This window comes from Taudactylus pleione, unplaced genomic scaffold (genome assembly GCF_031769625.1).
Source record: "Taudactylus pleione unplaced genomic scaffold, aTauple2 ptg000270l, whole genome shotgun sequence".
In the NCBI taxonomy this organism is placed as follows: Eukaryota; Metazoa; Chordata; class Amphibia; order Anura; family Myobatrachidae; genus Taudactylus; species Taudactylus pleione.
Genome location: NW_028284672.1, coordinates 6,659,338 through 6,673,380, shown reverse-complemented (window position 1 = coordinate 6,673,380; position 14,043 = coordinate 6,659,338). Strand labels below are relative to the sequence as shown.

The window sequence follows — 14,043 nt, the reverse complement described above, 5'->3', positions numbered from 1 at the left end:
TAGGCGGAACTAGTTCTGCCTCTGCGATGTCCCTGCCTGCACAAAAGCCACCAACATCAGCAGTGCTGGTGTGGCATCACCGCCCCCCTTCCTCACATCCTGGCTCCATGGTCTTCCTTCACCCTCAGCCTGCCCCTCTTGTTACTTACTTTGAGTGCCAACCTGTGTCCCTGTGGCTCCTTTTGTGGCATGGCATGACGTCATGCCATCACAGCCACTGCATGCATAGATTGCGGCACTGCCAAGAGAAGCAGGGTCATGGCAGACACTTAGATGTTGAAGGTAAGCTGCTGCTGCCTAAGGGACACAGGGATGGGAATAAGCTGCTGGTGGGAGTGGAGACACAGGGGAAGGGAGATGCTGGTGGGGGACACAGGGGCAGGGAGTTGTTGGTGGGGGACACAGGGGTAGGGAGCTGCTGGTGGAGGACAATGGGGCACAGAGCTGCTGGTGGGGGACAAAGGGGCAGGGAGATGGTGGTGAAAGACACGGGCAAGGAGCTGCTGGTGGAATACACAGGGGCAGTGAGCTGTTGATGGGATACACATGGGCAGGGAGCTGCTTTTGGGGGACGCAGGGACAAGGAGCTGCTGCTGGTGGATGCAGGGGCAGAGAGCTGATGTAAACTTACAAGGCGGTAATCTGGAGAGACACAGGGGGTTGGTGTTGGAGTGAAGACACAGGAATGGTGCTGGGGAGATGCAGGAGAGGCTGATACTTGTGAAACACAGGCAGATGGTGCTGAAGAAACAGGAGGGGGATGTCATTGGTGAGAAGCAAGGGGAATGAAGCTGGTGAGATGCAGTGATGAGTAGCAGAGTGGGTGGCACTGTAGAGATGCAGGGGGATGATGCTGGAGAGACGTAGAAGGACGTTGTCTCTCCAAGATGTTTGATCAGGGAAGTTCACATTTTACCCTACCCCAAAACATATATTATTATGTATTATCTGGTTGAACCTCTTGTGTGAAGATGAATTATTATTACTACCCAAACAGGTGGCTTCTGTACCACGTTATATCTTATATGCATTCTGAACACTGGTTCAAGATACTGTCTGCCTAGGGTGGCTCAATTTCTTCAGAGGTCCCCCATTGCACAGAGAAACCACTATATAAGTAAGAAAAGACTCAAGCACAGGCGATATACATAGGATTTGCAAAGAAAAAGGGGACCCAAGTGACATAGACCTGTTTGTGGGGACCCCATAAAAAAACTCAGAGACTCGACAGAAAAATAATTGAGGTACACTAAGAGTTACACTTTTTAAGTGATATACCTTTGTAGTCTCAGCTGATGGCAGGAGTGCTAAAAAAGCATCTAAAATGTATTTTCACAGTGTTATAGCCCCCAAAGCTTCTGGGGGCTTAAGCGGCCCCCAGACCCCCGGCAATTAATTTTAAAGTTTCCTATATACAACAGTGTGTGTATAAAAAACAGTTTTCACATTTGTTCTTGCCTCTCTCCAGGACCACTTAAAGCCCTGCCCTCAACCATTCTGATTTTGGAAGCTCAGTCCCAATTTGAGGGTGCTGTTCTACCATCATGGTAGGGATTTTATCATCCTCATCTGTTGTGAGGTGTGTCCCATTCACTGCTGCCCTGCATAGCATCTGCCAATACCGCATGCAGCAGTGAAGAGTGACTATAGTAGACAGGAAGGGAATACAAGGCAGCCTAGTGCTTCCCACAGTTATGTACACCCCATGGGCATGGCCACAACTCCTCGGAGATGCAGACATGCACCCTCAATGCCACGGTCATGTCCAATGTCCCAATCCATGCTAACAATACAGTATGTTAGGAGGTATGGCATATATAAGGGCACAGTCACTCTGTATGTGTCAATAAATTTATTTTTCAACTGCATATCCAATAATATTTATCTTTAATGTGTAAGATTGCAAGTTGCTTATGTATATAGTGGCATATTGGACCAGGCAAATGCCAGGTGGGGGGGAGAAGCACTCCAAATGGGCATGTCAGTCTAAGGACGTGCCATTCTTGAGTATGAAATTGATGTCTACATTTATTATATTGTCTAGTGTTGGGGGTTCAGTGAGCTTCAGGTACTGTATATAATAAAAATTCAATGAAGTGAGACAGGATGGAGTATTATAGTGGAGAGCCTGGAAAACAAGTAATATTATCTAGGCTATACTCTTTTGTCTATAATCACCAAAGGAGCTAATTCACAGATTAGTGTTCTGGTAGGGGCTATGTAAAGACTGCAGGCTTAGCTCACTAACCTAAGGCATGGACTGATAGCAATCTTTATCCGTCTCTGGATGTCAGTATGAACAGGGCTTAATAAGAGCTGACAGATGAGTTCACCAAATTGAGCATTTTAGTTTAATGAGATGTATAACACATTTGCAGCAGTGTCACAGAATGGGAAAAAAAAATACAATTTCTGCACATTTTTCTAATAAATATATTCTTTCTATATCCATTGGGAGAAGTTATAATGTACAGTTTTAAAACATGGTGCTACTGTAGTGTGTCAGTAATAATAATTTGGAAGATACTGCACTGTATTGGGATTGAACAAGGTTCTCAGCAGGCTGGTTCCTGCTTATACAGTAGTCTGGTAGGTGCCAGAGACATGTCACCTGGAGTCATTACTTACTAAGCTGGCCATAGTTTTCGCACGTCCTTTCTTCATTAAAATGGTTTTATGGAAAAAAGGATCATATTTAGCACTTTTCCTCCTGGAAAATGAAAGTGTGACATTTAAATGCAGTCTAAAAATGTACATTTACAAAGAAATATTTCAAGGGCTCAACAGAAAAGGCAAGCCACTCATATATGTACAAATGTGGCCCTAATTGTCTCTCAAGCTGTCATACCCTGCAACCTATGCAAATATAATAATCCGCTCATTCTACACATTGTTACTGATTTTCAATATTCTTACATTTTTTACCTTTTAACTGTACATGTGAATAGAAAAAATTATCTTACAATAGTTTAAACAATACTTTGAAAGAAACATTTACCTACATTTGAAATAGAGCCAATGTGGCCATGAATCATTTTATTATTATAAGGCAATGGTTCCCGGCACCCTAGACTATCAACATTTTCCTTACAGTATTGAGAAATTCAGCAAAAATGAATAAATTAAGTGAATTGCTTTTACCTGCCATTCTTAAGGTCAGTTATGTGGTGGTGGACAGGGCTGTGCTTCTATTTGTCCACATATTTCATGATTGACAGCCACCAGCTCTGGTTTTGACCATAAATAATTGTATTTGGTCCTGGAACATCATCCTGTGGCACCCTACAAGTGCCCCATGGCACCCAGTTTGGGAACCACTTTTAAAAGGTATATAATTATGTGTTGTCAGACTTTATTGAAAATCAAATGCTTGAATAGGGCCTCTGATAAAATCCCATCTCTGCGATGTTTAAAAAGTTAAGTGATTGCTGATGTGATCACTTTACCTTCAGGTTTTTATGCCAGCACAGCTACTGCACATGTGCGGTCAATGTAGTTTTAAAACCTTGGTGCCAGTGTAGCAGGGCTGAGTGTACCAGTGCGGTCACTCACCCTGCTACTAGGCATCCTCACCCTCCACGCCTGGATGGTGGGGGTGCCTTGGGGCAGCGGGAGCCCCGGGCATCAGAGTGGGGTGGGATCCGGAGAGATCCCAGCCCCGTTCGAGCATGTGGCGGGGCCCATCCGCAAGCTGGCCGGTGGGCCAGGATCGGTCATGATCCGACCCCCCATCTGGCGCAGCGGGCATGGAGGTAGCGGCGGATTGCCGCCGCTACTCCACGGGCATGATGGCAAGTCTGAATCTTGGTGGATTCAGACTCAGCCAATGAGCACGTGCCCCTTTGAATGTGGCGTCGACTGTGAACCAATCAGGGCTCACAGATCGGCAGCCAGCAGGGGATGGCCACGGCGAGCCAATCGTAGCTCGCCACATCATCACCCCACCCCCTGGCGCGAGGAGGGGATGGGGAGTGCGACGGCCGGGACGGAGCGGTGAAGAGCTCCCGAAGATTAGAGAAGGAAGACGACGGAAGTCCCGCAGGGCAGCGGCCATCGAAAAAGAGCTCACCCAGGCCGCCGCCCGCCGAGCAAAGAGCTGCAGACCGGCGCCCACCAGGAGTGAAGACAGAGAAGGCACCGGAGGCCCTGGGGCAGCAGTGTGCGACGCAAAAGAGCTAGCCCCGGCCACTGCTGCCCAGGTGAAGACTGCAGGAAGCCCGGAGGTGGCGGACGTTGCTCCACCTCTGGTGAAGACCACGCGGAGGCTGTGCCAGGCTCGGCTCCGCCAGAGGCCCCGGGACTGGTAAGTCCCTCACACCTTCCTAGACCACCAGGGTTCGGCGCTAGGCCGTGGGTCATTGTAATTCGGCGCTAGGCCATGTCTCATTGTAGTTCGGCGCTAGGCCGTGGGTCATTGTAATTCGGCGCTAGGCCGTGTCTCATTGTAGTTCGGCGCTAGGCCGTGGGTCATTGTAATTCGGCGCTAGGCCGTGTCTCATTGTAATTCGGCGCTAGGCCGTGGGTCATTGTAATTCGGCGCTAGGCCGTGTCTCATGGTAATTCGGCGCTAGGCCGTGTCGCATGGTAATTCAGCGCTAGGCCGTGTCGCATGGTAATTCGGTGCTAGGCCGTGTCTCATGGTAAGTCGGCGCTAGGCCGTGGGGTATGTCAATTCGGCACCAGGCCGTGGTCACTGTGAGTCTGTGTTAGGCCATAGGAGTTGTTGCTGTCGGCGTTAGGCCGTGATCTTTGTAGTTCGGCGCTAGGCCTTGGACAGGGGACAGTCAGGTTAGGCCACAGGTACGCAAGGGCAGAAGGCCCTAGAAGCATCGTCAGGCGGTCAGGCCCCCTTCAAAGGTAGACCGGGCTGGGACCAGGACGTTCTCCCCCTCAGTCAGGCCCCCATTAAAGGTAGAGATCAGGACTCGTCCAGCAAAGGGACAAGATTATTTTCGGTGAGCGTATTTGTTTTGTTTGCTGTTTGTGTTGTGTGTCACCCAACTTCCCTTTTCCCTGTCGGGCCTTTTCGTTCGGGGTACACCCTTGTGCTTGGCATGTAGGTGTAGCCAGTCTGAGGCCTAAAGTGCCAATGATGACCATCCACTGATCCCAGTGGAGGTCACCCCGCCTCAGCACCTTGTTCTTTTCCAGGGCCTGTTCGCGACTGTCCGCGTCCGACCTGTGTTCCAGGACCGTCGATGGGAGCGCCCTCGGCTGCCTGAAGGTGAGAGTCTGGGAGTCAGGAGGTAAGTGTCCGAGTCCACCGGCACCGCAGTCGAGGTTCCACTCAGCCAGTTCGGGGGGACCCCCCCTCCCACCTCTTACACCTACACCGGAGCGTAACTAGAGGCATGGGGGCCCCATAGCAAAATTACCTCAGCTCCCCCCCCAGCCCCCTAATACTTACACACACACCCATCCCCATAATACTTACCTCCTTCTAAGCCCAGTGTGCCCCTCCATCTCTCCTCACTTAAGCTGGGAGGTGTGGCCATGGTCCGGGGATGTCACCATAGCCACGTCTCCTCCCAGCTTCTAAGAGAGCCAATGTCATTTTTAATCAGAGGCTGGTTGCGAGCCAATCGGAACTCATGGACCTGCAGCAGTTGCTGATTGGCTGCTGATCCACAAGTTATTATTGGCTAGCGACCAGCTCCTGATTAAAAAAGACATCGGTGCTGGCTATACTTGGCAGGGTGAAGGGGGTTGCTTGCTGAGCCGATGGGCCCCCTAAGGCGCCGGGCCTCAAAGCAAGCGCACCCCTTGCACCTTCTATAGTTACGTCAGTGTGACTTCATTATGTTTCAACAAACTCTGCAATATGGTTATATAAAATAACTCACATGGCACGCCTTACAGGATTAGCAAAATCACCAAAGTTTTACTGTATTATAAACAAATGTTACTCCATGCAAAAGCAATTGTTACAATGTATCCAAGTCACAGCTTTGCGTAGTTTCAAACTGTACCTAGTCTATACAGTTCAGTTAGCAGTAAGGGTTGGGCATGGATTGCCGGTGTTTATAATCCCAACGCCGAATCCCGACTAGGGTAGAATGCCAACACATGGAATAAGTATCCTAACACTAACCCTAACCCTAACCCCCCCCCAGAGCCTAAATCTAATCCTCCTCTACTGTAGCCTAAACCTAACCCTCCTCCCTCACAGTCTAACCCTAACACCCCCCCCTGGTGTCTAATACTAACCCTCCCCCTAACCCTAATACTTACCGTCAGGATGTCAGTGGTTGGGAAGCTGGTGCTGGGATTCTGACTGGTGTCGGGATGCCAACCACTTCCTTGCAGTTTCTCAAAGCAATCTCAATACATGAATTGATACAGCCATAGATCTCACATCACAAATCATGAGTCACATCTCACCACTTACTGGCTATGAGTCCTTTCATCAAGGTTGGAAGGGAAAAAAAATCTATCTATCTATCTATCTATCTATCTATATATATATATATATATATATATATATATATATATATCCAGGGAAATGGCACTCACAGTCATCAGCAAAAAAAGGGGTGCCCTCCGCATGTAACCAACAATGGTCCCAAATATAGTTCCTTTGGCAGCGGCACTCCACAAAAGATAACAATAGGCAGGAGTAATGCATCAACGTTTCAATGCCCTTTAATGCATCGTTCTCAAGATACAGACAATACAAAAAACACAGTACTTACATACCCTTACACCACACCACGTGCAAACGCCACGGCTTCCGGGTCTAACATGGAAACGCCCAGTGATGACCTCACAGGCGTGACCCGTTGCCATGACCACAATAGTGAAAATAAAAACAAATTGAAGGAAACTCCTATATGGAGGCACAGTGCTATTAACATACATCCATTATTACTCATTACTAATGAACCATATAATGGCATATAGTAGCCGATGTCTCTGTCACATAAACACCTTTCCCTTTATTCATAAGCCAACAGATACATAACGATTACATAAATAGTAATCAATTTGCCCCGGCATATGCTATAACATATTGATCAAGCATAAGGTCCAAAAGACCCATCAAGTATGATAACACATAACACTTATATTCCGCAAAGTTAAATAAATGCTACTGTATATTACAATAAAGCCAACAACCCGGACCGACGTCCATAGTTATGGCATATAATCAATGCTATAGAGCAACCATTGCGGTATATGTATCTAGTGACCATGTGTAAATATGAACGTAGAATAAAAAATCATCATATTCGCAGATATAATCTCCACGAGCCTATAGGAAGCAATGTAATCCAAAATTTTCATTAAGGCCCTTAGGGTAAATAGTCCCCAATCTGTGAATCCAACGGGACTCACACTGGAGTAATTTTAATGATCTATTGCCACCCCGTACCCAAACTGGTACATGATCTATGATAATGTATCTTAGTGTAGCTAGATTGTGTTGTGCCTCATAAAAATGTCTGGCCACTGGTTGATCACTTGCACCAGATTTGCCAGCAGCCCGGATTGCAGATCAGTGCAAAGCCATTCTCTCCCACAAAGTGCGGTCAGTCTTCCCGATATAGCTCAGCCCACACGGGCATGTGATCATGTATACTATGAACTTAGTTGTACACGTCACCCTGTGTCTTCCCACTATGTGGGTGATAGAATGAATCCCCAGTGGTCATATACCTGCAAGTGAGGCAATTAAGACATTTAAAACATCCCATTTTCGGTTTTAGGAAGCCCTCACCTTCCTTTTTATCAAAACCAGTGATGTCTGTTTTCACTACCCAATTCCGAATGTTCTTCCCGCGTGTATAACACGGCATTAGTGTAGTGTCCTTCAAATTCAAATAGCATCCTTTTGTAATAATGACCAGTGGTGTTTAGACACAGAATTGATTTTATCACTTAAGGTATTGAAGTGTTTAACCCAAGGGAACCGATTTTTGTTCTGTTTACATTCATTTGGGCATAATAGCTCATCATGGGATTTAGACAAGGCACGCTCTTTAGCCCCAAGCAACATCTGTATGTCATATCCTCTAGAAACAAAACCCTGTATCATTTCATCAATTTTGAGGACTGCAGTCGTCCGGTCACTGCAGATCCTCAAAACATGTATAAACTGGGAAAAAGGTAACCCAAACTTGGAGGATTTAGGGTGAAAACTCCTTGCATGCAAAAGGGAATTGCGGTCCGTAGGTTTTCTATACAATGAGGTACTGATTGTACCATTATGATTACAAATTTCTACATCGAAGAAGGTTACACAAACCTCATCAATAGTATAAGTCAGTTTGATGGGACTAGCTGTGGAATTATGGCCCTCAATCATCTCCACAAATTTCTCACGTGTATTTCAGACCAAATAATAAAGATATCATCAATATATCGGGTGTAAAATAATATACACTCCGATATCTCAGGTACACCAAAGAAAATATCTTTCTCGACCGAAAACATAAATGCATTGGCGTATGATGGGGCCACATTTGACCCCATCGCACATCCGCTGCACTGTAGATATATCCTCCCATCAAATAAGAAGAAATTATGGGTCAAAATCATCTCCAATAATTTGATAACCAATCTATAATCTGGGCCCTTATACAATGGATTCCCCTTAATGAGATGCACAACAGCCTCCAACCCAGCAGAATTGGGAATCACAGTATATAAATTCGATACATCGATGCTGCATAATAAGCTGTCACTGGGAATATCACCCAACTGTCTTAATTTGTTCAAAAAAGATGTTGTATCCAATAAATATTCTGGATGGCCCATTACACAGGGTTGTAAGAGAGAGTCAAGATACACAGAGAGAGGTTGAAACAACGACCCCCGTGCCGAAATAATCGGGCGTCCCGGGGGGTTGCTCGGCCCCTTGTGAATCTTGGGGAGAGTGTATAGTATAGGTATAATCGGGTGCTCAGGTAATAATGCTTTGCATAGATCCTCTGTAATCATACCATCCAAAACAGCTCCCTTCAAACAATCCTGTAGCTCAGCTCTAAACCGTGTAGTTGGGTCATGTTGCAATGGACTATATACATTCAAATCCCCCAATTGCCTCATTATTTCAGCTTTATAGCTGTCAAGGTCTTGAATTACAATTGATCCGCCCTTATCAGCGGGTCGTATTACTACATCAGTATATGTCGATAATGACTTCAATGCTTTCAATTCTAGCAATGACAAATTGTTTCTAACCACTGTCTTGGATTTAACAATCTCATGAACATCGCTGTCTACCACATTAATAAAGGTCTTAATCGAGTGGTTAGTAGAGACAGGATCATAGACCGATTTAGCAGTTAATTTAGCTACTGCAGGAGGAATATCAGACCCCTGCGTAACTGAGTTAGATATAGTCTTAGTTCCGTTACATTTTTCATGCAGTTTCAGTTTCCTATTAAGTTTGTACTTCTCGATTTCCCAGTTCATCTCATCGAAAGCAACAGTAGGGACAAATGATAATCCCTTTGTGAGTACCTGTACTTCGGGTTCAGTCAGTATTCTTTTAGACAAGTTGAATATTAGCGTCTCCTCTGCAGTGGTGGTCTCCCTGGTCGTCTCTTTCCGCGTCCATTGGCCTCCCCGCCTCGTATATCGTTTCCTGGTCCTGTGACTCGACTTCGGGTGCGTGTTCCTAAAGGGACCTGAGTAGAAAAAGCTCTTGAGTTGTCAACATTGTCAGAGTCACTTGTAGTACCAATATCGGAATCACCATAAGGTCTGCGATGACCCCTATGTTGCACTTTCTGATGATCAGATAGGCCACCACTTATCCACCTATATACATTGTTATGCTCATAATCGTTGATAACTTTAGCAAGTTTCGCTTTCTTAAATTGAACCAGATCTCGTTTATAATTTGCCAATTGTAGGCTCAATTTTTCAAACCAATCGGTCTGAATATCAGCAGTAAGAGTCTCCTTATGAGCTACTTCAAATGTACAGATCTTTAATATTTTTTAACTCCCGAGATGCTTCCTCTATAACGAGGAGCATGAGATCATAACTGCATTTATTTAAAATACAGATCCATCTTTTGCAGAACGAAATATTGTGGCAGCCAATAGTGGGGCAATTACGCCCCCGAAAACCACGGGGTATGCGTTTCTCCTTATAATAGTCACTCAAAGTCACACAGTGATAATAAAAGTCCAATTCCCTCTGCCGTAATTTCAATAAATCACGATACAGTTGTTCACTCGGTTTAACATTGGTGTCACAGAATGGCTCTTTAAATAAAATATCATCAGCGTCTGATTCAGAAAAAGATAGAGTCATGCCTTTAGTCTGTAAAGAAATATTAATGGCATCAAACATATCAGCGCCGGCCTCCCCACCTCCTTCAGCCATAGTGTCAGAAAACGAGAAAAGGTGGCAAAAAGATAATACGTAATCAGCTCGGTGCCTCTTTCAAGTGAACACTGGGTCCTGCAACCAGTGTTCCTCATATATATATATCCAGGGAAATGGCACTCACAGTCATCAGCAAAAAAAGGGGTGCCCTCCGCATGTAACCAACAATGGTCCCAAATATAATTCCTTTGGCAGCGGCACTCCACAAAAGATAACAATAGGCAGGAGTAATGCATCAACGTTTCGATGCCCTTTAATGCATCGTTCTCAAGATACAGACAATACAAAAAACACAGTACTTACATACCCTTACACCACACCACGTGCAAACGCCACGGCCTCCGGGTCTAACATGGAAACGCCCAGTGATGACCTCACAGACGCGACCCGTTGCCATGACCACAATAGTGAAAATAAAAGCAAATTGAAGGAAACTCCTATATGGAGGCACAGTGCTATTAACATACATCCATTATTACTCATTACTAATGAACCATATAATGGCATATAGTAGCCGATGTCTCTGTCACATAAACACCTTTCCCTTTATTCATAAGCCAACAGATACATAACGATTACATAAATAGTAATCAATTTGCCCCGGCATATGCTATAACATATTGATCAAGCATAAGGTCCAAAAGACCCATCAAGTATGATAACACATAACACTTATATTCCGCAAAGTTTCCGCATTGATTATATGCCATAACTATGGCATATAATCATCGGTCCGGGTTGTTGGCTTTATTGTAATATACAGTAGCATTTATTTAACTTTGCGGAATATAAGTGTTATGTGTTATCATACTTGATGGGTCTTTTGGACCTTATGCTTGATCAATATGTTATAGCATATGCCGGGGCAAATTGATTACTATTTATGTAATCGTTATGTATCTGTTGGCTTATGAATAAAGGGAAAGGTGTTTATGTGACAGAGACATCGGCTACTATATGCCATTATATGGTTCATTAGTAATGAGTAATAATGGATGTATGTTAATAGCACAGTGCCTCCATATAGGAGTTTCCTTCAATTTGTTTTTATTTTCACTATTGTGGTCATGGCAACGGGTCGCGCCTGTGAGGTCATCACTGGGCGTTTCCATGTTAGACCCGGAGGCCGTGGCGTTTGCACGTGGTGTGGTGTAAGGGTATGTAAGTACTGTGTTTTTTGTATTGTCTGTATCTTGAGAACGATGCATTAAAGGGCATCGAAACGTTGATGCATTACTCCTGCCTATTGTTATCTTTTGTGGAGTGCCGCTGCCAAAGGAATTATATTTGGGACCATTGTTGGTTACATGCGGAGGGCACCCCTTTTTTTGCTGATGACTGTGAGTGCCATTTCCCTGGATATATATATATGAGGAACACTGGTTGCAGGACCCAGTGTTCACTTGAAAGAGGCACCCAGCTGATTACGTATTATCTTTTTGCCACCTTTTCTCGTTTTCTGACACTATGGCTGAAGGAGGTGTGGAGGCCGGCGCTGATATGTTTGATGCCATTAATATTTCTTTACAGACTAAAGGCATGACTCTATCTTTTTCTGAATCAGACGCTGATGATATTTTATTTAAAGAGCCATTCTGTGACACCAATGTTAAACCGAGTGAACAACTGTATCGTGATTTATTGAAATTACGGCAGAGGGAATTGGACTTTTATTATCACTGTGTGACTTTGAGTGACTATTATAAGGAGAAACGCATACCCCGTGGTTTTCGGGGGCGTAATTGCCCCACTATTGGCCGCCACAATATTTCGTTCTGCAAAAGATGGATCTGTATTTTAAATAAATGCAGTTATGATCTCATGCTCCTCGTTATAGAAGAAGCATCTCGGGAGTTAAAAAATATTAAAGAAAAGATCTGTACATTTGAAGTAGCTCATAAGGAGACTCTTACTGCTGATATTCAGACCGATTGGTTTGAAAAATTGAGCCTACAATTGGCAAATTATAAACGAGATCTGGTTCAATTTAAGAAAGCGAAACTTGCTAAAGTTATCAACGATTATGAGCATAACAATGTATATAGGTGGATAAGTGGTGGCCTATCTGATCATCAGAAAGTGCAACATAGGGGTCATCGCAGACCTTATGGTGATTCCGATATTGGTACTACAAGTGACTCTGACAATGTTGACAACTCAAGAGCTTTTTCTACTCAGGTCCCTTTAGGAACACGCACCCGAAGTCGAGTCACAGGACCAGGAAACGATATACGAGGCGGGGAGGCCAATGGACGCGGAAAGAGACGACCAGGGAGACCACCACTGCAGAGGAGACGCTAATATTCAACTTGTCTAAAAGAATACTGACTGAACCCGAAGTACAGGTACTCACAAAGGGATTATCATTTGTCCCTACTGTTGCTTTCGATGAGATGAACTGGGAAATCGAGAAGTACAAACTTAATAGGAAACTGAAACTGCATGAAAAATGTAACGGAACTAAGACTATATCTAACTCAGTTACGCAGGGGTCTGATATTCCTCCTGCAGTAGCTAAATTAACTGCTAAATCGGTCTATGATCCTGTCTCTACTAACCACTCGATTAAGACCTTTATTAATGTGGTAGACAGCGATGTTCATGAGATTGTTAAATCTAAGACAGTGGTTAGAAACAATTTGTCATTGCTAGAATTGAAAGCATTGAAGTCATTATCGACATATACTGATGTAGTAATACAACCCGCTGATAAGGGCGGATCAATTGTAATTCAAGACCTTGACAGCTATAAAGCTGAAATAATGAGGCATTGGGGGATTTGAATGTATATAGTCCATTGCAACATGACCCAACTACACGGTTTAGAGCTGAGCTACAGGATTGTTTGGAGGGAGCTGTTTTGGATGGTATGATTACAGAGGATCTATGCAAAGCATTATTACCTGAGCACCCGATTATACCTATACTATACACTCTCCCCAAGATTCTCAAGGGGCTGAGCAACCCCCCGGGACGCCCGATTATTTCGGCACGGGGGTCGTTGTTTCAACCTCTCTCTGTGTATCTTGACTCTCTCTTACAACCCTGTGTAATGGGCCATCCAGAATATTTATTGGATACAACATCTTTTTTGAACAAATTAAGACAGTTGGGTGATATTCCCAGTGACAGCTTATTATGCAGCATCGATGTATCGAATTTATATACTGTGATTCCCAATTCTGCTGGGTTGGAGGCTGTTGTGCATCTCATTAAGGGGAATCCATTGTATAAGGGCCCAGATTATAGATTGGTTATCAAATTATTGGAGATGATTTTGACCCATAATTTCTTCTTATTTGATGGGAGGATATATCTACAGTGCAGCGGATGTGCGATGGGGTCAAATGTGGCCCCATCGTACGCCAATGCATTTATGTTTTCGGTCCAGAAAGATATTTTCTTTGGTGTACCTGAGATATCGGAGTGTATATTATTTTACACCCGATATATTGATGATATCTTTATTATTTGGTCTGATACACGTGGGAAATTTGTGGAGTTGATTGAGGGCCATAATTCCACAGCTAGTCCCATCAAACTGACTTATACTATTGATGAGGTTTGTGTAACCATCTTGGATGTAGAAATTTGTAATCATAATGGTACAATCAGTACCTCATTGTATAGAAAACCTACGGACCGCAATTCCCTTTTGCATGCAAGGAGTTTTCACCCTAAATCCTCCAAGTTTGGGTTACC

At 44.4% G+C, this 14,043-nt stretch overlaps 1 protein-coding gene across 2 annotated transcripts in view; it reads right to left on the bottom strand.

The window, feature by feature from the left end:
* Positions 1–14,043, bottom strand: part of LOC148513760 (uncharacterized) — a 98,725-nt gene that overhangs the window by 31,528 nt on the left and 53,154 nt on the right. For both annotated transcript variants that reach the window (XM_088481407.1, XM_088481408.1), the window contains one exon: positions 2,629–2,710. In XM_088481407.1, the coding sequence (XP_088337533.1) occupies positions 2,629–2,710 (82 nt within the window). The remainder of the gene's footprint in view (positions 1–2,628; positions 2,711–14,043) is intronic.